This window comes from Petromyzon marinus, chromosome 14 (genome assembly GCF_048934315.1).
Source record: "Petromyzon marinus isolate PM22_M1 ecotype Great Lakes invasive population chromosome 14, UKy_Petmar_22M1.pri1.0, whole genome shotgun sequence".
Lineage (NCBI taxonomy): Eukaryota > Metazoa > Chordata > Hyperoartia > Petromyzontiformes > Petromyzontidae > Petromyzon > Petromyzon marinus.
Genome location: NC_133680.1, coordinates 10,657,073 through 10,678,396, shown reverse-complemented (window position 1 = coordinate 10,678,396; position 21,324 = coordinate 10,657,073). Strand labels below are relative to the sequence as shown.

Sequence of the window (21,324 nt, the reverse complement as noted above, 5' to 3'; positions counted from 1 at the left end):
GTTTTACACCCATTTTATTCCCAAGAAAACTAGGAATTTCTCTTAATAATAAAATAATACATAGCAGAATACATTTTCTACAGGCAATTAAAACAGATAATTTAAATTGAGCATCCAGCCAGGTGGCCCTGTGGCAAAATGTATGACTCACAACTGAAGGGCTTGTTCAATTCCTGGTCATGGATTCACCATCCAACGGGGTGTGGGCCTATAAAACTTCTATCATTTTGTTTAAAGCCAGCAGTCGTTGTCTTACAAAGAGACTGGCCCTTTAGCTTTGGAATGTGACATGTCCAGCCCTGGCTTAGGGGCAGCCAAAAGAACACTGGCCCAGTTCAATGCTCGTTTGAGTATTGACAGACACTTTGACTTCTGACATCAAGAACAAATCTATTAAAAGTACAATAAGCGGTCTATACATTTCCTCTCTCGTACATGGCATTGTCTGAGGCCTTTATATAGATGCAAGGACGAGGGCAAACTCATTGCAGGTGGGTTAAGGTGTGTGGCTGTATTTGCGGACACATTCAAACGTGAATGCCCATTGTGTCGTGGGGTCTTGCACAGTTTGGGCACCAACGTCATGTTTGCTCACCGTCCAGGAAATGATCATGTTCGTGGGATTGGTTCCTTCCCCTTTCACACCCGATGGATTTATTTGAGGACCTGTAAAAGAATAAAACGTGACGATAGCGCAATGGTTATCCGTATGTTGGCTAAAATTTATTGTGTGCGTGTGTGTTTGCGTGTGTGCGTGTCTACGTCTTTGTTTTGTGGGTAATGCTAAAAAATACTTTAAGTTGTTTACAATGCAGTCTTTTTGACGTGATGAGACGCAACAGGACCAGGTGGTTTAGAGTTCAGGGAAACAAAAATAAAGGTGACATCGTCACATGGATGACGCATGTTGCCTTTAGAAATACCAAAGTTCAGCCGGGTCACCGCGCACGCCCGCACAGCACTACCCCCAAGTCTGTTCACCCGCGAATCGTAATGGGTAAAATGTTGGTTTCTGCCTGAATCTTAAAACGGTTAAAACAATAACAGCAACTTTAACAACACTGAGCCAATCTGCCTTTGAAAGTTTTTTTATCCTTCTAAATGTGAGCATCACTGGTAATGCAGCAGTTATTGTCCATCCAGAGTTTTGCTGAGAAGGTGGTGGCACTGGGCCCCTCCTTCATGAACCGCTGCAGCCCTTGTGTGGTGATGGTGCCCCCGTAAGGTGCCCCATGAATATATAACATAAGATGAGACAAATGTCCAAGTCGAGAGCATGGTAATGATTAGAGGGCTGTACCAATGCATTAATTCGCCAATTAAAATTATCGTGCTCACAATACAATGACAGCAATTGTACACGGGACAATCGAGTAGTTCTAATCATAATGTGTTTGGGTCATGGAAACAGTACAGCCCCTGCTAATTCTACAAGCACGGTAATGCAAAATAATAATATATTGTGACTCCAAAATGTTAGAAGTCATCAAATTGTGAATCTTGCGGATTTTGTATCACCCGTATAATTTGGTCAAAGTCAAGAGGTTATTTCCAATACCATTAATGGTATTACACCTGGTTGTCCCATCCTTCCTTCTGCTAGATCACGTCATTGTTGCAACGCTGACACTTGGCCTATTACAGTTTCATTACCCACATCTTGCTTTAGAGTTTGCATTTTGTTGCTGGCCTCTGGGTGCCACGACATCTCCCGTCTCGTTAACCTGCTCCCCTCCATGCTGCACAGGTGTCCAACCAATCACAAACTCCTCTCTCGGATTGCATCTATAAAACTTTATTGCCATATTCTCTTCCAAACTTCCAAAGTTATTTACCTTATCCTGCCATGAAAATTGCCAGCCTCCTCCACATGTGGTACTCTGTTTAACTTCGTCTAAATGTGCTTTACCATCACGTTTATTTGATACGTAAAATAGCCTGTTTGAACGTGTCCAATTTTCCTGCATCTTGTCTTGCATTCTGTAACCGAAGAACGTTACATTTGCACTATTTCGCTTTATTACATGTATACCTGGGGGAGCTGTGGCACCTGATTCCAACGGTCTGAGTTCGGTTCCCAGCCACGACTAATATCAGCGGAGTGTGATAATGAACGAGGTACTGGGCCCACCCACCTTGATGAACCCGCACCGACTCTTTTGGTGAACTATGGTCAAATAATCTCCACGACCACCACAATGGGGCTGTCAACTAAACATATACACCAAGTTAATCAGGAACTTGTGGTAACCTCCCCAGCTACCGGGCCACCCCTAAGGGCAGCCTCGCTTGCTGCTAGCCTCCTCGGTGAAGAGGAGTGGCGGAGAGTGGATGGTGGGTGGTGGTGCCCCCGTGCTCTGCTCACTTGCGGAAACGGTGAGGCAGCGCTCCGTCGGGAGGCTGGGCTCGCTCGGGCCCACCGAGTTGACGGCGACGACGCGGAAGCGGTAGCTGACGTAGGGCGACAGCGAGTCGAGCAGCACCGAGTTGCGGGAGCCTGGGAACGAGCTGAGCCTGTGCCACACGCCCGGCTCGAACCAGTCCTCCTCGTACTCCACCACGAACTCTGCACGCGCGCGCACGCACGTCCGAGCGGGCGAGCGTAAACACGCGCACGTGGACGGGACGCCCGCTCGAACGCGTACGCGTACGTAGATTGGCGCGTGTTTACACATGTAGGAACAGGCATGCACGTGTGACAGAGATACCAACCCCCCCACCCCCTCCCCGTATAGCCTTTAACAGACGGCTGTTAGCGAGCGCCTATGAAGAACCACACGATGCACGAAAGGAGGGTGGGTGTGGCCAGCACCATGTCTGGCTGCCATTGTGTTTTATTCCCCAGTGCTGATGTTTGCACACTGTAGCAGGTATTAATTTTAAGCTGAGTTTACCTAGGGGAGGCCCAGAACAGGTTTTCATCTATAGCCAAGAATGGAAGCCAGCTTGCTGGGATCATCGCGCAGTGCGCTCACTGATCAATGCACCACCGCTCCACACAAACACGCGCGCACTCAAGACCCATGCACGCACCGTCCCAATGTGCATTAATTATGGTAATTTAATTCAGAGCATTACCCTGGGCTTCCCTAATTAGCATTGGAGCACATTGCGATTTAAGCGCCGGATATAAAGGCAAATCCTCCTAACTTGCAATTAGAGGAGGAAACGCGAACAATGAACCCCCCCCCCCCCCACCCTTTATTGTGTGCCAGCAACATTATTCATTCGTGAATCTGCATGGACAAGGGCTCTCTGAAAAATGGAACAATTGAAACCATTGACAAGCAAACAAGACTGCTCGTCCTGTACGCTGGGCTCTTGAGCGGCGAGGGTAAGAATAGAGAGAGACCTTTGATGGGGTCATTGTTCTCGGAGCCAGGATTCCAGGTGAGACGCACGCTCAGGTCTTGCCGGTTTGTCAGCTCCAAGTCCATGGGTGAATCCGGGCGGTCTGACGCACACGGATTAACGCGTGCACACACACACAGGGAAAGACACACATGCACAAGGACATACAAAGGCACACACCCGTACACGAAAAATTAATGCACACACACACATGCAAAGGCACAAATGCAAAAACATACGCGGATGCACACAAAGACTAACTACTCGCATAAAATGACGTACGCACACAAATTATATTATCGTTATACACAGACACACGTAAATACAAAACAATGTCACAGAGACTTGACCATCAACTTTTATAACGGACGATGCTTTACATAAATGAACTGCAAGAACTACTATAGAGTGGTTGGACTGAATTATCAATTTATATATCATGCACATACTACATATGGTAATTAATATAGGTAAATTACATAGCGTAGTTTCACTATCTTACACTTACCCTGAAGCCAAAACAAGAAGTACTGCCCAGACAACACATCTTCAAGACTATGAAAACACAAAATTCTGCCAACAATATATATTTAATAAAATATAATCAAACACACACACACACCTCTGTTGACGAATGGAATGCAACATTCCATTTTACTGCCTTTCACTTACTCTGAACTAAAAGTCACCCTGGTCAAAGTCAAAGTTTTGACTGTTTTAATCTGATACCTCGCGAACTTTAAACAGTGTACACACGTTCAGCAAAGCCAGCATTTATACGCGCATGTGAATATGGTTAAATGAAGAAGAAAAAAACCAACACTGTGAATCCATTCCGTGCAATGCGCGTACTGTGTGCACACCAAGTATGAAGCACATGAAGCAATGTTACACAAAGGCATGAAAACCAAGAACCTGGATTCTCAAGGCATTTTGACTGAGTGTGCCAGTCATTTGCGGTAGACATTTGATTAAATGTTGGTTAACCAGTCACCTCGTTTGCATAATGCATGCTTAACATAATACTTATTATGTATGTATATTATGAAGTAATTTTAATTGGCGTCTCATTGCTCAAAAAACAAATTGGAAGTGCCCAACTCCAAGAAAAAACTCGAACCAGTTACGACGATTCCACATTGTTATGGTGGGACCAGTTTGTCCAGAATGATGACCATTGTTAGACTTCCCACAAAATGGTACTCATTTCATGAACCCCAGATAGATGACGGGCTAAGTCGACCCCTGACCAGGACTTGACCTTGCAATATTATTGATTACAAACACCATATGGGCTGATCGGTAAAATAAATGCTTGTAAGTAAATAAATAAATAATCCACGCATTTATACCCATTAATGTACATTTCATAACGTATTTACCAAAGACAGACTGGACGGATGCCCTTGCTTGGGATGCGTGACATACGATAAGAGCAGAGAATCCAGTTCCTTTGTCTTTAAAATGTCCTTTAATTATACACAAGGGCACACACCTTGCCCTGCCTTTCTAAGATGAAAATCACGACTAAGCATGCACGCGTGTGGCAAAACAGTTAATTATAATGTGCTGACCAACAGCTCCTGTTGAGCTGGGAACAGCCGGGCAGCCTGGTTTTGTTCCGCATTAAAGTTGCCTTTCCTCTGTAGAAACTGAAGCTGCTGTCATCATTCAGCACGGCGCAATAATGCCCCATGGACACGCAAGGTGAATGTGCATTGACCATTGCAGCCAAGGCGACTCAAGACCTGGTGGCCTGCATTGCAATTGTACTGCGTGTCGGTATGGGATGCCGTGCACGCTGCGCAAATATACACAACCGCAGCGTCGCGTTCAGGTGGGACCTATTAGATTTGGCGAATTAGCAGGGGACAATCAGGGCATGCCTTATGAAGCAACCGTTCAATTACATTAACCAAATGATGTCAAGGTGGCACATACCAAGGTTGCACAGCAACGTGAGAAATTAACCCACAGTGGGTAAGAGGAAAGGTGCAGGCCTGGACCAGCAATGTCTCGTGACATTTGCTGGCAGGAGGGCCTCGACTCGAGGGAGCTCTCAAAAGCCCCTCTAAGTTGTGTTTGGCCTACTCTCCCGCACTGGCGAGATTTAAACCCACAATGGCTTGCAAAATGTAGCCATCACTCTTAAATGAGGCTCATAAGTGTTCTCTTTGTGAATGGCCTTCCAATAGACTTGATTTGAAGCTTTCGTGATTGCAAACCAAAGAGTAAGACCTTCCAATAATTATCTAACACAGCCTCGCAGTGGCTGCAAAGGCTTCTGTGTAAATATACACACTAGTAAATCAAGCAAAGCATTGTGGGCGTATTCCTTTAATGATGCGCAACCAAATAAATAAATATATCATTCGACTTTAGCCTGTGCTTATTTTATATTTTGATTTGGCCTGTAAATATCTTAAGTCTTCCGGGGATTTGTGCTGGCTTGATTAGATGTTAGCTTGATTAAGCAGGCTACCCCACCTGATGACGGACGCTTGTGTTGCGCCCGAAACGTCGTGATTTCTTATATTTTACACCTACGTGACTTTACCAAAAGAACCAAAGAGTATGGCTTCCTGCAGTCACGAAAGCTTCAAATCAAAATTGATTCAGCAGTTTATGTGTTTTAAAGGAAGACACAACTCAAAATGAATACACTGGTATTTTCTTGATTAACTAGGCTGTCCGACACAAGTTTGAAACTTTGTCATAAAAAAAACCCGAATGCCACAGCCATGTGACTTTTAGGCACACCACCATAGCCAATGACATCACAACCTCGCTGGAGACCATTCACCTCCATGCGCAAGGTGGGAGCCACGTGATCCCGGCTACAACTCAATGCATAGTGCAAGTTGGTAAAACGCACAGTGCAAGTCTCTTGTCTCCAATTTGTTTCGTGGAGTGGAGGGGAATTTGAAAGCTACAATTATGGCATCTTGTAGCCAGCAGTCATATTTTTTTAAAGATGGACCTGCATGTTTATTTTTATATTTAAAAAAGGATTTCAAATGTGCAGTTGCTGTCGATCGATATTCACTCGACGAAGCACAACAGCTTCAAACTAATGTTTGAGTTGTGTCTCACTTAAAATCAGGAGAGAAAAATCGCACTAAAATACTGTACCTGGGCTGATTATGAAAAAAAAACCAGCCACGAAAATCATGATCGCCATCTGTGATCAGATGAAATGGATGAGCGCCGCACGACGACAGACTAACTAGATCCAAGTGCTCATGCTGATGTGATGTGAGGGCATCACAGATAAATGCAGTGGGCCGAAGCGCAGGGAACAGACGGGGGTTTCGTTTTACCTATCGTTACCGCCACACCGCCGACGGGGCTGGGGATAGAGGGAGAGCTAACTAGCGTCGCGTTGAGCTCGGGAGAGAATAGGGTGGCGTCTGGGGAGTCTTAGGATGTTCCCAGGGGAGACAGCACGGGAAAAGGAGAGGGCAGGCAGGGTTAGGGTCAAAGTGTAAAGAACATCGTGAGGGAGAGGGAGGCGTTAGTTAATGAACAAAAAGCACAGACTGGAGGCACAGGAACCGTTCAATTAATGCGGCACAATGTTAAACTAGGCCTTTGCTGTTGTAGAGAATATTCACGTATTTTTTACTATTTGAATTATGCCACAGGCATCGTGTCATGAGATGAATACATTTCCTTTGTGAGCTCTCCCACTCAGCACTGTAACGTCAGATATTGTTAGAGAATGGCCCATGGATGATAACATCACAAAAATACTTCTGAATCCACTTCAATCGCCCCCCTCTCTGCAGCACAAGGTGGTACACATTTGTATATATGTCCTGCAGAGAGTGTTCATCACGTCAATAAAATTTGTTTAACTTCCCAGACCTGAAATGAGCCAGATTGAGCGAAAACCCAACTTTTTGCACGATATCTCAGCACAGTTATTAGTTAACTGGACAGAGATCATCAACCTACGACATGCCTGAGAACAAAACTCCTTCAATCATGGGTGGCTGAAACTCAGATTCGAACCCAACCTCTCAGCAGTACTGGCTCATTGCTCTGAGAAAGCATTAGCCCCCTAAGCTAATCGGCCACCTCTAGATAGTCATTTTCTAGACATAGCATACATTTCTTGAAATGTTCTTGTTACCGCATGCCGGGTTAGTTGTCGCAATACTTGCAAATATAATTCAGTGTTTACAACAAAGCAAAAAATTAAATCATTCAATCGACAATCAAGCAGGTAAACGGCACACAACCAAATAACAGGAAAGAAGGACAAGTTGGTTCATATCCAGAAGGCAGGCGGGGAAAATCACATTAGTTCTGCAGGCAGGGGAAGGGAAAACACAACTTGGTTAATAACATTGAGGCACAGACACAGGGAGTGTGAGAATCACGGCCGGAGATCACATTTAGGGTTGTGTGAACAGAGTAATGCGACTCACACGTAACCCTATAGAGGACAGGAGCTGCAGGTAAACAGGGACAATCGGTGGCAATCTTGCACGCACGTGCCGCTTAACACAGCGGGATCCGTCAAGGGACTTGCGTTTCGACGTTTGTAAATCTTTGGCACGCAATAGGTGGACTGAATAAACCCTCCTTGATGGAATCTTAAATATTTTCTGATCGAAAAAGATTTCGTTTCATAAACAATCGACGTAAATGATGATTTACGTACTATACAGTAGATGCTTTTGGACATTTTCCTCGCAGAGGACAAATTAAACGACCATCAAAATTGATTTGTTTGGTGCAGCCAATCGGTGACCGTGCTGAGGCCATCAACTCGCCACGCTCGAGAACCCGGTTTAATCAGAGGAGTCTGTCCCAATTTGAACCAGGCATATCGGCAGTGTTGGCTCATTACTTTTACACAGCCATTATGAGTCCTCTGAGCCACCTCAAAGCTTGCTACTTTAAATATCATTGGGATATGCCTTATGCAGCAACAGTCAACTAGCACATTACAAAACAACGTCTTAGTGCATAATCAAATGAAGCATTGGCCAGTGCTCATTGCGAGTTCTAAGCCAGTGGTGGAAATTATTTGTTGCTCTGGCAGGAATCAGTCTCCACACAACGAATACTTTTAACTTCCCACAAATTTGTTTTAATCATGTTATTAATCCGACGCAGATAATGGGCTTAGTTGAGTCACAACCAGGATTTGAACTCACAACCCTACGATACTGCGAAAATGTGGCAGGACCCTCCTGAAAAACAGTTATGAGACTCAGCGAGGCTTTCCTTGGTAAACAAATGTAATAATAAGTAATAACAACAAAGTGGCCAGTGTGGATGCTGAAATCATATGCGCAACAAACATTTTGCCAGCAAGGCTTTAGATAAAAAAACAAACTGATTTTGCCAGGAGACAGGACAATGCCTTCGAGCTGAGAGAGCGGTGGCACACACTGACGCAACGGTGCCGTGAGTCTGTGATACAGAACACACCCCACATTTGAGCCTACAACATCAGGTGGTTCACCAGCATTGGTTGAAGCAAGTCTGACTGCTGATGATACGCTGTATGTCAAAAGCCCCCCACAGTTTCGCTTGTTTTGAATCAATGCTGATAAATTATGCACCCACAGCAGGTTGTGGGGCCAATCGTGTGTATATTAAATAACGTGATTTATTAAGGTTAGGGAAGGATATATGAAGGATACATTGCTTGCTTATCTATTTTGTTAAATATTTGAGGAGGGTCTTGGGAAAAACAAAAATAGACTTGATAACCCACAGACGCTCATTGGCCAAAATAAAGTAGGGTTTTCTTGGGAGCTGGTGGATGAATTGGATTAAGTACGTGAATGATTAAGTTGACTGTTCGGACATCTGTGGAGAGATGATGCAATCAATTCAACTATCATCGGCAAATTATCAAAGTGTTTCAATGAAATCTGCTGCAGAACTTCCCCCCTTGTATACCCATCCAGAGTTATTGTCCTGCAAGTGCCCAGCCCGGCTTCTTTGTACCTATGACGGTGAGTCGAGCCTCTGCCTCGGCGTGGTCTAACTCCGTGGACGCTCTGCACTTGTAGTGGCCAACGTCCTCCTCCGTCACGTTCACGATGGTCAGGCCACTCCCTTCCAGCTCGTGTCTGAGCGCAACGCGAGGGCAAGGCGACAATGATTGTACACGGCACACGCCGATATCAAAACATTTCACGTTAGATGTATTCCAGCTATTGTAATGAGAACGAATGACAATAATACTAATTACAATACTGTCTTATTTATCCATCCTGCTGGGTGGTGCTTCAATTAGGATGCTCTGCTCACAATGAAAAAGTTGGGAGTTAAAATCTTGGCCAGGGCTTGGCTCAGGCTATAATTTACATGGGGTCAATGATATGAGTACCAATTTACAGGATATCTATTGAGATCATTCTAATTACTGGATAGCACCTAACATGGGGATGTGGAATTGTCACGAAGGCTCAGGGCAATGGATATTAGTGGCATTCCATCGCTAGTTTCAGCAGGGAGATACTTTTTTCCCCTAAAAAAATGTCTGTTTTCATCTACAAAGTACTGGGAGCACACTTGTGTGCCCATTGGTTGGTTTGGAACCGTGTCACTGTCCTGAAACCATATCGCATTATATCGATTGGCTGGGGACACCCGAATGGTTGTGGACTGACCTGGGGCTCTCTGGAAGCGGGTATCCGTCATGGAACCAAGAGATGTTGAGGCTCAGGCTGGGGTCGTGGGTGGCATGGCACTCAAACGTAGCAACGCCAAATCGCTGGGCGCGTAGCTCCGATGGGGGCTGCACAATCCGCGTTGGGTCTGTGCGACAAAAATAAAACCACACACGTACGGAGTCATCGTTGCTATCATCACACTTGCCTATGTCGCGACACAAAACATAATTTAACACCATTTATCCCATCCACGGTCAATGCATAATATAATTCATTCCTTGATTCGAATCGCGACCCTGGAGAGCGACAAGTCACCGAATTGGCAGGGGTAGAAGAGACACAGCCATTGGTCTCTAGTGTGCAGCAAAGCAGACAGACCTGGGATGTAGATAAGACTTCGATTCGTGAAATTATCCAAAAAGGCACTCGACTTAGCATGCTCTACTTGCAGTTGCAAGGTTGCTAGTTAAACCCTGTCTGCGGAATGACTTTGCCCATCATCCCAATGGGAGCTGGTAAAATGATTACCACACTTAGTGTGAAGCCACCAGTGGCATTATATGGCAATACATGCTTTTGCCTTTGGGATGATGATTTTCGGACACTCGTTCAGGACTCCTAGTGGAGAAGAGCACCACTTCACACGAACTTGTGCAGGGAGACACTTTGTCTTCGGCTTGTCAAGAGGACCAAGCGCGAGCTTAGCGCTACCGCAATGACAACAGCCGCTATCTGCCACCAATTGTCGGTGAAATCACAACGCTTGCACCGGGCTAGGTGCACTCTCAAGCCACGCCAAGTGTCGAAGGCTCGCCGGCAGGAGGTCACATCATCACCGATTAGCATGGCTGGCTACGTACGGTGCAAAAGAAGTTCAACATACATCAGAATCAGAATCTTTATTTAGACTGGAGAAATCCGATGAGCCATGAAGCTCTTTTCCACAGGTGTTCAGTATGGGCGGGTCTGCACGTTACAATAGCAAACAATAAAAAAAAAACCGATAGGAGTGCTGGCGTCACTGACCCTTGATGAGCAGCCGAGCCAGGCTCTGGTTCTTGTTGAGGTAGTTCTGCACGTGGCACGTGTAGACACCCGCGTCGCCCTTCTGCACCCGCGGGACGACGAGCGTGTCGCTCGCCGCCGAGTCCTGGTAGCGCGGACCTTCCAGCTTCCCTCCGTGGGCGTCCTTGAACCTGTCGCCCACCGCCAAAGAGACCCACACTCAGTCATCGTCACCAGGCACTCACTGCACGCAAAAATTGCTCGCCACAAATGAACCGCAAGACCTCGCTGATCTCGTCAAGGAGCATAAACCATCACGTGAACTCCGGTCATCCTCGCAGCAGCGGCTTTTGGCTAAGCCATCGAACAAAGACGGCCACCGCATCGCGCGCTTTCAGACGCGCTTCTGCGGCCATCTGGAAAGCTCTTCCTTCCGATATTAGGAAGCCAATGGAGCTATGCACTTTAAAATCAAGATTGAAAACGAATTCCTTTAGAACTGTTTTTAGTGTTTAGTTTGCTGCGGGCCGTCAACAACATTGGCCTGGGACCCGAGCCCAGTGTCGTTTATGGATATTCTGGGGAGGACGGTGAGGATGGAGCGTAAGCCATCATCGCGGGACCTCCGGTCTTCCTCGTGGCAACGGCGGATGTAGGCTAGCCGTCGAGCAAGGACGGTCACCGCACCGCGCGCTTTCTGACGCCAGTCCGGAACGCTCTTTCTTCCAATACTAGGAAGCCATTGGGGCTACACACTTTTAAATCATCTAGATTGAAAACTAATCCCTTTAGCACTATTTTTAGTGTTTAGTTTGTTGCCCTTTCCCCACACCTCCGATTAGCACGGTTGGCTACATACAGTGCGAAAGAAATTCAACATACATACATACAATGTTATTATTCGTCATCAGTATAATTTTCATCTGCCATTGTCAATCCACTGCTCGATGAAGGGCCTCCGCAAGCCACCGCTATCTCTCACGATCCAGCGATGTAATAATTAATACACCCGGCACTTGCACACCGACTGATTGTGACGTTTGACTCGCCTCGACGTTACTGCTGCCATTGTTCAGCAGTGCACAACAGGAGATATCGTACAGCACGAGAGGCTGAATACATTTTTTGCGGTGATTTTTTGCGATGATCCACTATCATCTATATTGCATCGCCCATTATGAATCTTAACAATGATAATTATCACCATCATCCGCATACCATTATTCATCATATATTATTATTCATTATCCTCAAGTCAAATGTGAATGAGTGGGATCTATCCGGGCATTATGGTTTTCTTTCAAAAGCAAACAAAACGAATTAGACATTTGTCAAACTTCCCCACTGCCGGTATCCCTGAGCCAACGGTGACAATTATTTATTCTTAACGTAGGATTCAGCTAAATAACAGGAAAACCAAATTAGTGCAACACGATGGCACACATTTTATTAAATCCAGCGGCTGCGCTCATTATTACTGGGAGTTTAATAAGTATAATTATACGTGCACTTAGTGGACGTTGAAGATCCCCTGACATATTTTCACAAGATAAGGCCATTGAGTGTTGTCGTCAAGGCCTAAAGTTTTCCCAATTCAAAGCATTTCCATAGCAACCAATTGCCCCCTATAGGCACACTAATGTCCCAAGTGACTCTAGCAAATTTAGACTATCCTGGTCTCTTGAGCTGCTGAACGTGAACGTAGATCTCAATGCAAGAACCTACAAAACCATTAATAGATATGCACGTCATGAAAAAACTGCGTGCTGGAATTCCACATTCCTATGGTGGGGGCCAGTCTGTCACACAGTACAACCTCTTCAGGCTGCCCACGAAGTGGTACTTATTTTACTTAGCCCATCATCTGTCTGGTCCGAGTCAACCCATAACCAGTATATCCAGAGTGCTTAAAGCCTCTGCTATTGCTGCTACATATGCCTTTGTAAGAGTGTGTGTTGGTAACCGGTCCCGGGCCTCCCCTAGGTCGACTCAGCCTCAAATGAGTACCTGGTGTGGTGTGTAAACATTGCCACTAGGGAGACAAAGGCGGTCGGGCATGGTGCTGGCCACCCACCCCTCGTGTACCGTTACCGGCCTTCATAGGTGCTCGCTAACAGCACTTGCCCCTACAGTCTGTTAAGGCTATATGGGGTATCTTTGTCTTTGTTGGGTGATGGGTGTTAGTGGGGAGCAGTAGGGTTGCGGTTAGCGCGCTGCGCTAAGAACCAGGCCACTCAAGTTTGATTCCCGTTCATGGCCAAATCCCGCGACGATTATCTGAACTGGTCTTGGGCTTCCCCCAGGGCGACTCAGCCTCAAATGAGTACCTGGTCCGGTGTGTAAAAAATATCGCCGCTGGGGACACAAAGACAGTTGAGCGTGGTGCTGGCCACCCAGCCATTTGTGTACCGCGCCGACCTTCATAGGTGCTTGCTAACCGCACTTGCCCCAACAGTCCTGTTAAGGCTATATGGGGGATCTTTGTGTTTGTTTGATGGGTGTTTGGGACGTACCACATGAAGGTGGGCTGTGGGGAGGCGAACACCTTGCACTCAATGTGCACCGTCTGGTTCACCACAGCAGAATATACTTTATTCATTGGTGACAGGATCCTGGGTGGCACAGCTGTAAGAGGTACAAAATGGGCATGTTAATATCCATGTACACAACGCCATACACTGACATATATATAAAAAAAAATTCAAATACAAAAATCTAATGCGATTCAGTCGATGCGAGGCCAACATTTTCAAGATAATGTTCAGGGTTTTAGTGGCCTCATAATTGTACAAGCCAATTAGTGGGCTGGTAAAGCACTGAGGGTTATCCAATGATACTGTGTGGTGCACACCGAGTCTGCACTGTCGTCAATGGCTAGTTATGATCACAACTTAAATCGTGCACAAAAAGTAATCATAAAATAATCAAGCAAACATTCGTGTTCCTAACCCAGAACTGGTGTGTGCGATTTATTACACTCGGATGACCAAGTGCCAACTCTATATCTTTGCACTCTGCCCAACTCTATAGCTCTTCTCTCTCCACACGTGGCAACTCTTAGCTTTGCCACAAGCATCTCTCTCTCTGTCTCGTTAGTGGCCCCTAAAGTAGCGGCGACCACCACTTCTCCATTACCGTGGCAGCGAGTGCTACTTCTTCCCGTGCTTTCATCGGTCGCTCCGTATGCAACCCAAAAATTCAATACAATCTATATTGAAAACTAATTTCTTTATAACTGCTTTTTGTGTTTAGCTTGTTGTTCTTCCCCCGTACCTCCGATTAGCACAGTTGGTTACGTACGGTACGAAATAAGTTCATCATAGATACATACATCGCTGGTGCATTATTGTCACTACCATAGACGGTGATTGACAATGCTATAAAATTTATGCACATGTGTCGTTACGTGTTGGCTATGCACCTGTATCAATTGATGCGCTGGACACCCTCGCAAACAAGAAGTTCCATCTCAAGGGATTCCCAGGTGAAATATTTCCATAAAACAAAATATTCAGTACATATTTTTGCGAGGTGGATGATGATGGTGGTGGTGATAGTTCCAGAAATTGATAACACTGTTATATTTAACCATGGGGTGTTGTGTCGATCCACAACCAAATAATCAGGGTTTTTAATTATGTATTTATTCATATTATTATAAAAACAAAAACATGCAAGGCACATTTGGGTCCATTAGTGCAAAGGCACTACTGTATATAAAAACAGCAATAATAATGATAGCAACAATTATGATGATGGATGGAGATAATTAATGTGATGCTAATGCTGATAACGACGATGATGAGAATGAATGGTCCGTTAAAGTCATGCCGTGTGAGCGCTCAAAGGGAAGGCGGCTCTGACCCAGCACGTTGACGAAGGCATTGCCGAGGATGGAGCCATGCTTGTTGGTGGCCTCGCACTGGTACACAGCGCTCGTCCCCTCGGGCAGGTTCGACAGGATGATGGTGTCACCATCCACCTTCCTGTTCGGGTCGTTGCCAGCTTCTGAAATAAATCAGCAAAAATAACTATTCGAGCCAACGATAATTATTATAAGATGCGTTTTTTTTTTTCCCGACGGTTGTGTACCGCCGCGTTGTTTGTGCACGGGTGTCCGATGTTGTTGTGTTTTCTGTTGTTGTCCACGTGCTGGGAGCTTCTTCGGAGCACGAGCTGTTACTGAAGGAGCTGAATTGCTGGAGCGAAATGTCACAACGCCGTGCCAAGTAACACGCGGTGCCACCTGACAACGCACATCCGAGAGCTATGCAGCGCAATGCTAAAAACCTACGCAGTTGTAAAGAATTATACAAACGAATGCACTATCCGCACGGCCAAGCAGAGAAAAAAGTAGGCAACCTCTTCTCTGAATCCACTCAATTACATCTAAAAATTCCTCGTCACATATCAACAATTCTGAACAGTAAACGATGTTAGATATCGAATTGCAATTCACGAAACGTGACCGACTGGTTTTAGAAATGTATATTCAGGCAACAAGATTAATTGTTGTTTTAAAACTCGCAACTTTTAGCCTCGCTCTACTGACAGAGCACTTGACACACATTCATAAAGTCGAGGGTTCGCATCCTAAAGTTGGGTCAACTCGGTCCATCATCCCGACTGAGTCAATAAAATAAATAAAGTACCGCTTTGTTGAATGTCGGTCGTGGTTGACCGATAGAAGACAGTTCCCTATATTCGGAATGTCGAATTTCTATCACTGGCTTATGGTGGATGGTGTTGCGCAACACCCACTGCTGTTGTACATCAAGGTCAAGAGGCTGTGATGTGAAGGCGACTCGTCAGGTCGGCACACGTTGCCATCACTTACTTCCTTGCCGCGAGATCCTATAACGATCGCAAACGTTACACCTGTCCTCCAAAGTGCACTCTTACAGGCTCATTATCCCCAGTGTCTGGCTTTAAGGTCTTCCTCTTGGTCACCGACCTCCGGGTCCCACCGAAGTAGACCAGCACCGGTCTCGGTGATCTGCCCTCCTCGATCCCATCTTACGGACGCTCCCCACACTCATCACCATCGTTCTGATGACATCTTACTGGTGGCTTCTATTGCCCCCACTCGTTGCTACTCTTCGCGGTGAACGTCACTTGCCTTCGATGGGCCCTCCGTTGAGGAGCCAGCGAATCGATGGCTTGGGGTTGCCGGTAGCGCGGCACATAATGGTCGTCTGTTCGCCCGGCTGAACCACGCGGCTCTCCGGGCCTCCCGTGAGCCAGTAGGGGGCGGCTGTGTCCACACACCACACACACCACACACAACAGGGGGAGAACGGTTAGGAGGAGTTGGTCGAGCACAATAACGCGGCGATTTCACAAATAAGGCGACCTCACATTTCTAAGTCATGGTAATAATTACATTGACTGGCCAAAATATAGACATTACAGCGAGTCGTGCTTGGCTTAGCTAAGCAATCATGGTGCCAGTTAAACTCCCTGTTGACATCGACTGAAATCATAATTATTAATATTTGGGGCCAGTAAAATGAGTGGCACTTTCCGGGACATTAGCTGTGGTCGTCCTCTAGAGAGACTGTCTCCTACCATAGGAATCTTGAATTTCCACTGATGGCTGAAGGCCACCAATAGTGATCAGCGCCGCCGAATGCTCATACCATCACGGAGACACTTTTATTTAACAATTCTCAACACATTATCACCACGGAATTATTATTAACGTGGGACCTTTTTCAAGCAAGCCTCAATGCGCGAAAATAAAATTCGTATTATCAATATAATGGAGTGAAGCATTATACATCCAATGTGCCTTTACATTCACTGTAAATGTAATGTATATTATACATCCTTATCAAGTGGCTCACACGCTGGTATTCCAGCACTTTGGGGGAAGGATTGGTGAATTGGCCGCAGGGTGGCCAGCGATTTCAACATCATCCTTTAGGGCAGGGGTCGGCAACCTATGGCTCGCGGGCCAGATGTGGCTCTTTTGATGACTGCATCTGGCTCGCAAATAAATCTTAGCTGACATTTCTTTAGTTGTATTCAGTGTTAAAAAATATTATATGGCTCTCACGGAAATGTATTTTAAAATATGTGGCTTTCATGGCTCTCTCAGCCAAAAAGGTTCCCAACCCCTGCTTTAGGGGGATTAGTGATGGATTAAATTGAACCTTAGCTGCACAGCACGACCCCATACATTTCCGTGACTCCTTTAACGAGGCATGGCCATTGACTCCCAGTACATTTTGATGACGGCATCAAAAGTGTTCCATCAAACAATGGTGCAGTTTGAAACATTTTAAATGGGTAAAATTCTTAGAAACGCGGTCGGTCACATTCTTCCGATAAGAAGAGTGTTTGATGTACGTTTTGACATTTTCGCTGCTGAAATAAGAGTCCGCAGAGATGTGATACCTGTCTTACGAAGTGAAACAGTGGTTTCATCATCTTTTGAGTCCATGAACAGACTGTTTGAGGCTCTTGACCTTTGTTGTCAAACGTTTTCATGTAAATAAATCAATTGAGGAAAGCTTCGCCGAGTCTCAAAATGATATATGTATACAAAAAAATGGTTTTGCGTTGGATGTACGTTCACTTCATTGTTGATGTTTATCTTGCGTGGGAGGAGACTCCAATTATGCGTGAGAAAACCCATGTACGTATATGTTGAAACGAATAATCAAACACCACGCACCTATGTCATCAACCTACTATTTGTACTGACATGTGGCCTATCTCGTAGCTCTATAGGTTGGAAGTCTGATAATATTTTCACGATCCACCAACTCTGTTTCTGAAGCGCTAGATTAGAAGCATGCACCATTGCTTTGCAGAAAGTCAAAAGTGTGTGTCCTATGTGGGTTATAAGACTCGTTCCAACCGTGGGAATATGGAATTTCCACAAAGCTCATTGCCCTGCAAGCGGGTGTCTCACACAGTCAATGGCTCCATCTTTGCATGATCCGCCGACCCCAATGCCACGCGACTTGATTACAATTCGTTGGGCACCTCTCACCCAGCTGTGCTATGGTTGGAGCATTGCCATCAGCCATGAGGCTGTGAGTTTCAACTCCTGGTTTTGGTACGGAGACACTTCACTGAATAAGTACTCATCAGGGCGCTATTAAAATAAGTACCACTTTTGTGGTAGACGGGCTCTATATAGATATCCCGAGTCGACTGTTCTCCTGCCAGCTGTGGCATGAGTAAGACATCGCAGGGCTACGCACGTTTGCGAGAATTCAACACTGGACATCTTCAAGACATACCAAGCCCCGACCATGAGAATCTGGACTTTGCCAATGCTAGCTATAGGCCACAAATGGGAGTTCAGCACTTCCCAGTTGGTCATTAAAAGAGGAAAAAAAGTTAACTTTCGATGGCCATCGCTACTGGTAAACCCACTGAGCTGGCGAATGAGAACCGGCAGCGCACCTTCGATGGCGACGGTGGTCGTGTGCCTCTGGACTCCCAGCCGGTTGGAAGCGAGACACACGTAGTTGCCGTCGTCGCCCTCCGTCACGTTTGCCAGAATGAGCGTCTTGTTGAAGTTGAGGAGCTTCGCGCGCTCCCACGGCATCTCCGCGCCAGACTTGAACCACTGGATGCGTGGCGTCGGCCTGCGGTTTGGACAAGGGGATGCAGGATGCAAGGAACAAGACCACCGTGAGGGTACGGTAATGTGCCGCCTAATACAGGATTGTGCGTAACGATCTGTTGTTTTCAATCAGTGGAAAGACAGCTGTTTTAATCGTGGATGTGTGACAATGTTTAATTGACCAATGAGCCTTTCAAACCATTCTTTTTCACTACGATGTTTTAATGCCATTTACCGCATCCCCATAGCGAGCCAAACCTATCCGCGAGGTCATCAGGAGATGGCAGAGCAGCTCTGGAATCCAGAGCTTAACTGCGCGGCGATGTTAGTATTACACACAGGGATCGACCCCACGACCTCCTGCACACCAGGCGAGCTCGTTAGCACCTCGTTAACATCTTTCCACCGCGGTAACCCCTCTATGTACGCTCGCGTGACAGCTGCTGCTCGCTCGTGTGGCGCAGTGCGATGGCATACAGGCCGGCTGCGATGCACTCCAGGCTCAGGACGTCTCCTTTGAGCACCATCTTAGTGCTGGAGGCACCGACGGGAGAGAGGAAGCGCGGAGGGTACAGATCCACGCGGCTCCCTGTGCAGCCACCACACGACACAATGTATTTATACAGAGACATACGCGTGCATACAAGTGTACACACATACACAAGTGTAAATACACGTGTTTGTAAGCATGTGTGTTCTGCGCTTCTGCGGCCGTCTGGAACAAGCTCGTGTGGACACATTCACGCAGATGTACACATACTCATATGTGCACACACACAAGCTACATATGCACATGCATATACACATACGCACCAACATGTGCGCACACTCATGGATCAACACATGTAGTTAAAAGCGTGAACACACATACATGTATGTATATGTGTATACTTTAGATATTTGTGAGTATGCATGTGCTTATGCATGCACGTGTCCGTGTCCATATGCTTGTGTGTACACGTACGATGACAGGAGCATATCGTTTAACATTTTAAAACAGATGAACGCAGCCCACCTAAGTCACATGTGCCATTACGGCCACACACGAGTATTCAAGAAGCATTGAATGGACGCGACTTGGTCGGAAGGAAGGTTTAGAGTGATAAGGTTAGGCCGTCAATAAATTAAGTAAATAAAAGCAGAAAAGCAGCAGAGACCAACGCAGCTTAACCAAGTTCAACAGCACGAAGCGCAAAGAATGAAATAAAACAGACAGATCCTTCGTGATTCACCGTGCACTCCCTATAGTCACGTGCTCACTGGCTTCCATGTGGATCAACGAATGATAACTAATCATCATTATTCTCATCAGCCATGGTCAATCCACTGCTTGATGAAGGCCTCCCCACAAGCTGCTACCACCTCTCACGATCCTGTGATGTGACAAACTATCCAGCAGCTGCCAAGAGTTGAACTGAGTTGTCAAGTAATGTACCATGTAATCTTTTAAACAATGATTACCATGGTCTTAGCTGTGGCGATTATTTAATATATATATTTTTATGAATTTGGGTATGTATAGTGATATTAATGATTGCAATTGACAAAAAGGTTAATGTTGTTGGAATTTTAACGAGATATATTAATATGAGATATATCCCACTCGCAGATCCTCCTGAATAGGAGTTTTAAGACTCAGTGAGACTTTCATGAATAAATATAAGGCATTATCATTCGCATTGCTTTCTGAATTATATCAAAATAAATGACACATCGGGGGATTTTCTCATTTGAAATGTCAGCAAAGCAGCGTTCTATTAGCACAGATAATGACTCTGTCACGAGGCGGCGTTTATGAGACAGAGCTCATTGCTTTGCCATTACAAACTTAGGGCAGATAAACACCCCCATGGAACCGATTTGAGGCAAAGGAGCGTGGAAACTGAGCCACTACATTAGCAGAGGCGAATAATACAATACCATTCATTTCGAAAGGAAATAGGTTTTAATATTGCATGATTCACACTCTTAATTTCAACACTGCCGGTTCGCGGCATGCTGGGATATTGTATTTGATATCGACGGCTGAAAACACAGATTTAAATTTGTTTATAATCTGATACTGGGGCTATATATAGATACAAAATTACCCAATTACACAACCCTTGAAAGGTGATTCATTATAAGCAATTGCTGTTTAATTTGAATTGTCTCAATTACACAAATTATAAAGAGCCAATATAATTTAATTAAGTCCACGAGAATCATTAAAATCTCCCTCACTTAAAGTTGAGCTTCATTGTGTGTCTGAATAGTTCAAAGAAAATAATTATTTCAAGTTTTTTTATACCGTAATCGGATCATTTCCCCATGGGCAATGTTCATTTCCATTGGTGATGCGGAGCCAGTGGTGCAGTATATGACCGCTTTGGAATACGTCGAATTTGGTACACGTCGTGTTTTGACGAGAAACAAATGTCTTGGGATATGACGTCTTGCGTGGGATATGACGTCTTGCTAGAACTTGTATGGGTCGGGATGAGTCGCCGCGTCTCCGCAAAGACCCCGTTCACGACTCAGACAAAGCGCCGCTCATCAGTCTGCCTGTAGATCTCGTTCAGTGCACAACCCTTGCTGTAACTTGTAGGCTATCAACTCCTCTCAGCAAGGTAAAGTGATGTTAGATTTCATTTTTTATTTAAATTTATTTTAATTTATTTATGCACTTATTTTAATGTACGTATGCATTTTAGTAATAAGTAGTGTCTACATTATTTTATACAACCACATTCATGTATAATATTC

At 45.4% G+C, this 21,324-nt stretch overlaps 1 protein-coding gene across 12 annotated transcripts in view; it reads right to left on the bottom strand.

Moving 5' to 3' along the window:
* NRCAM (neuronal cell adhesion molecule) overlaps positions 1–21,324 on the bottom strand; it is a 261,902-nt gene that overhangs the window by 72,023 nt on the left and 168,555 nt on the right. For 11 of the 12 annotated variants that reach the window (XM_032954073.2, XM_032954071.2, XM_032954080.2 and 8 more), the window contains 12 exons: positions 19,057–19,168; positions 18,417–18,601; positions 16,117–16,251; positions 14,862–15,005; positions 13,511–13,622; positions 11,019–11,188; positions 9,990–10,137; positions 9,322–9,446; positions 6,672–6,770; positions 3,353–3,454; positions 2,366–2,566; positions 596–666 (listed from right to left, as the gene is read on the bottom strand). In XM_032954073.2, the coding sequence (XP_032809964.1) occupies positions 596–666; positions 2,366–2,566; positions 3,353–3,454; positions 6,672–6,770; positions 9,322–9,446; positions 9,990–10,137; positions 11,019–11,188; positions 13,511–13,622; positions 14,862–15,005; positions 16,117–16,251; positions 18,417–18,601; positions 19,057–19,168 (1,604 nt within the window). The remainder of the gene's footprint in view (positions 1–595; positions 667–2,365; positions 2,567–3,352; positions 3,455–6,671; positions 6,771–9,321; positions 9,447–9,989; positions 10,138–11,018; positions 11,189–13,510; positions 13,623–14,861; positions 15,006–16,116; positions 16,252–18,416; positions 18,602–19,056; positions 19,169–21,324) is intronic. The other variant, XM_032954079.2, reaches the window with a different exon arrangement.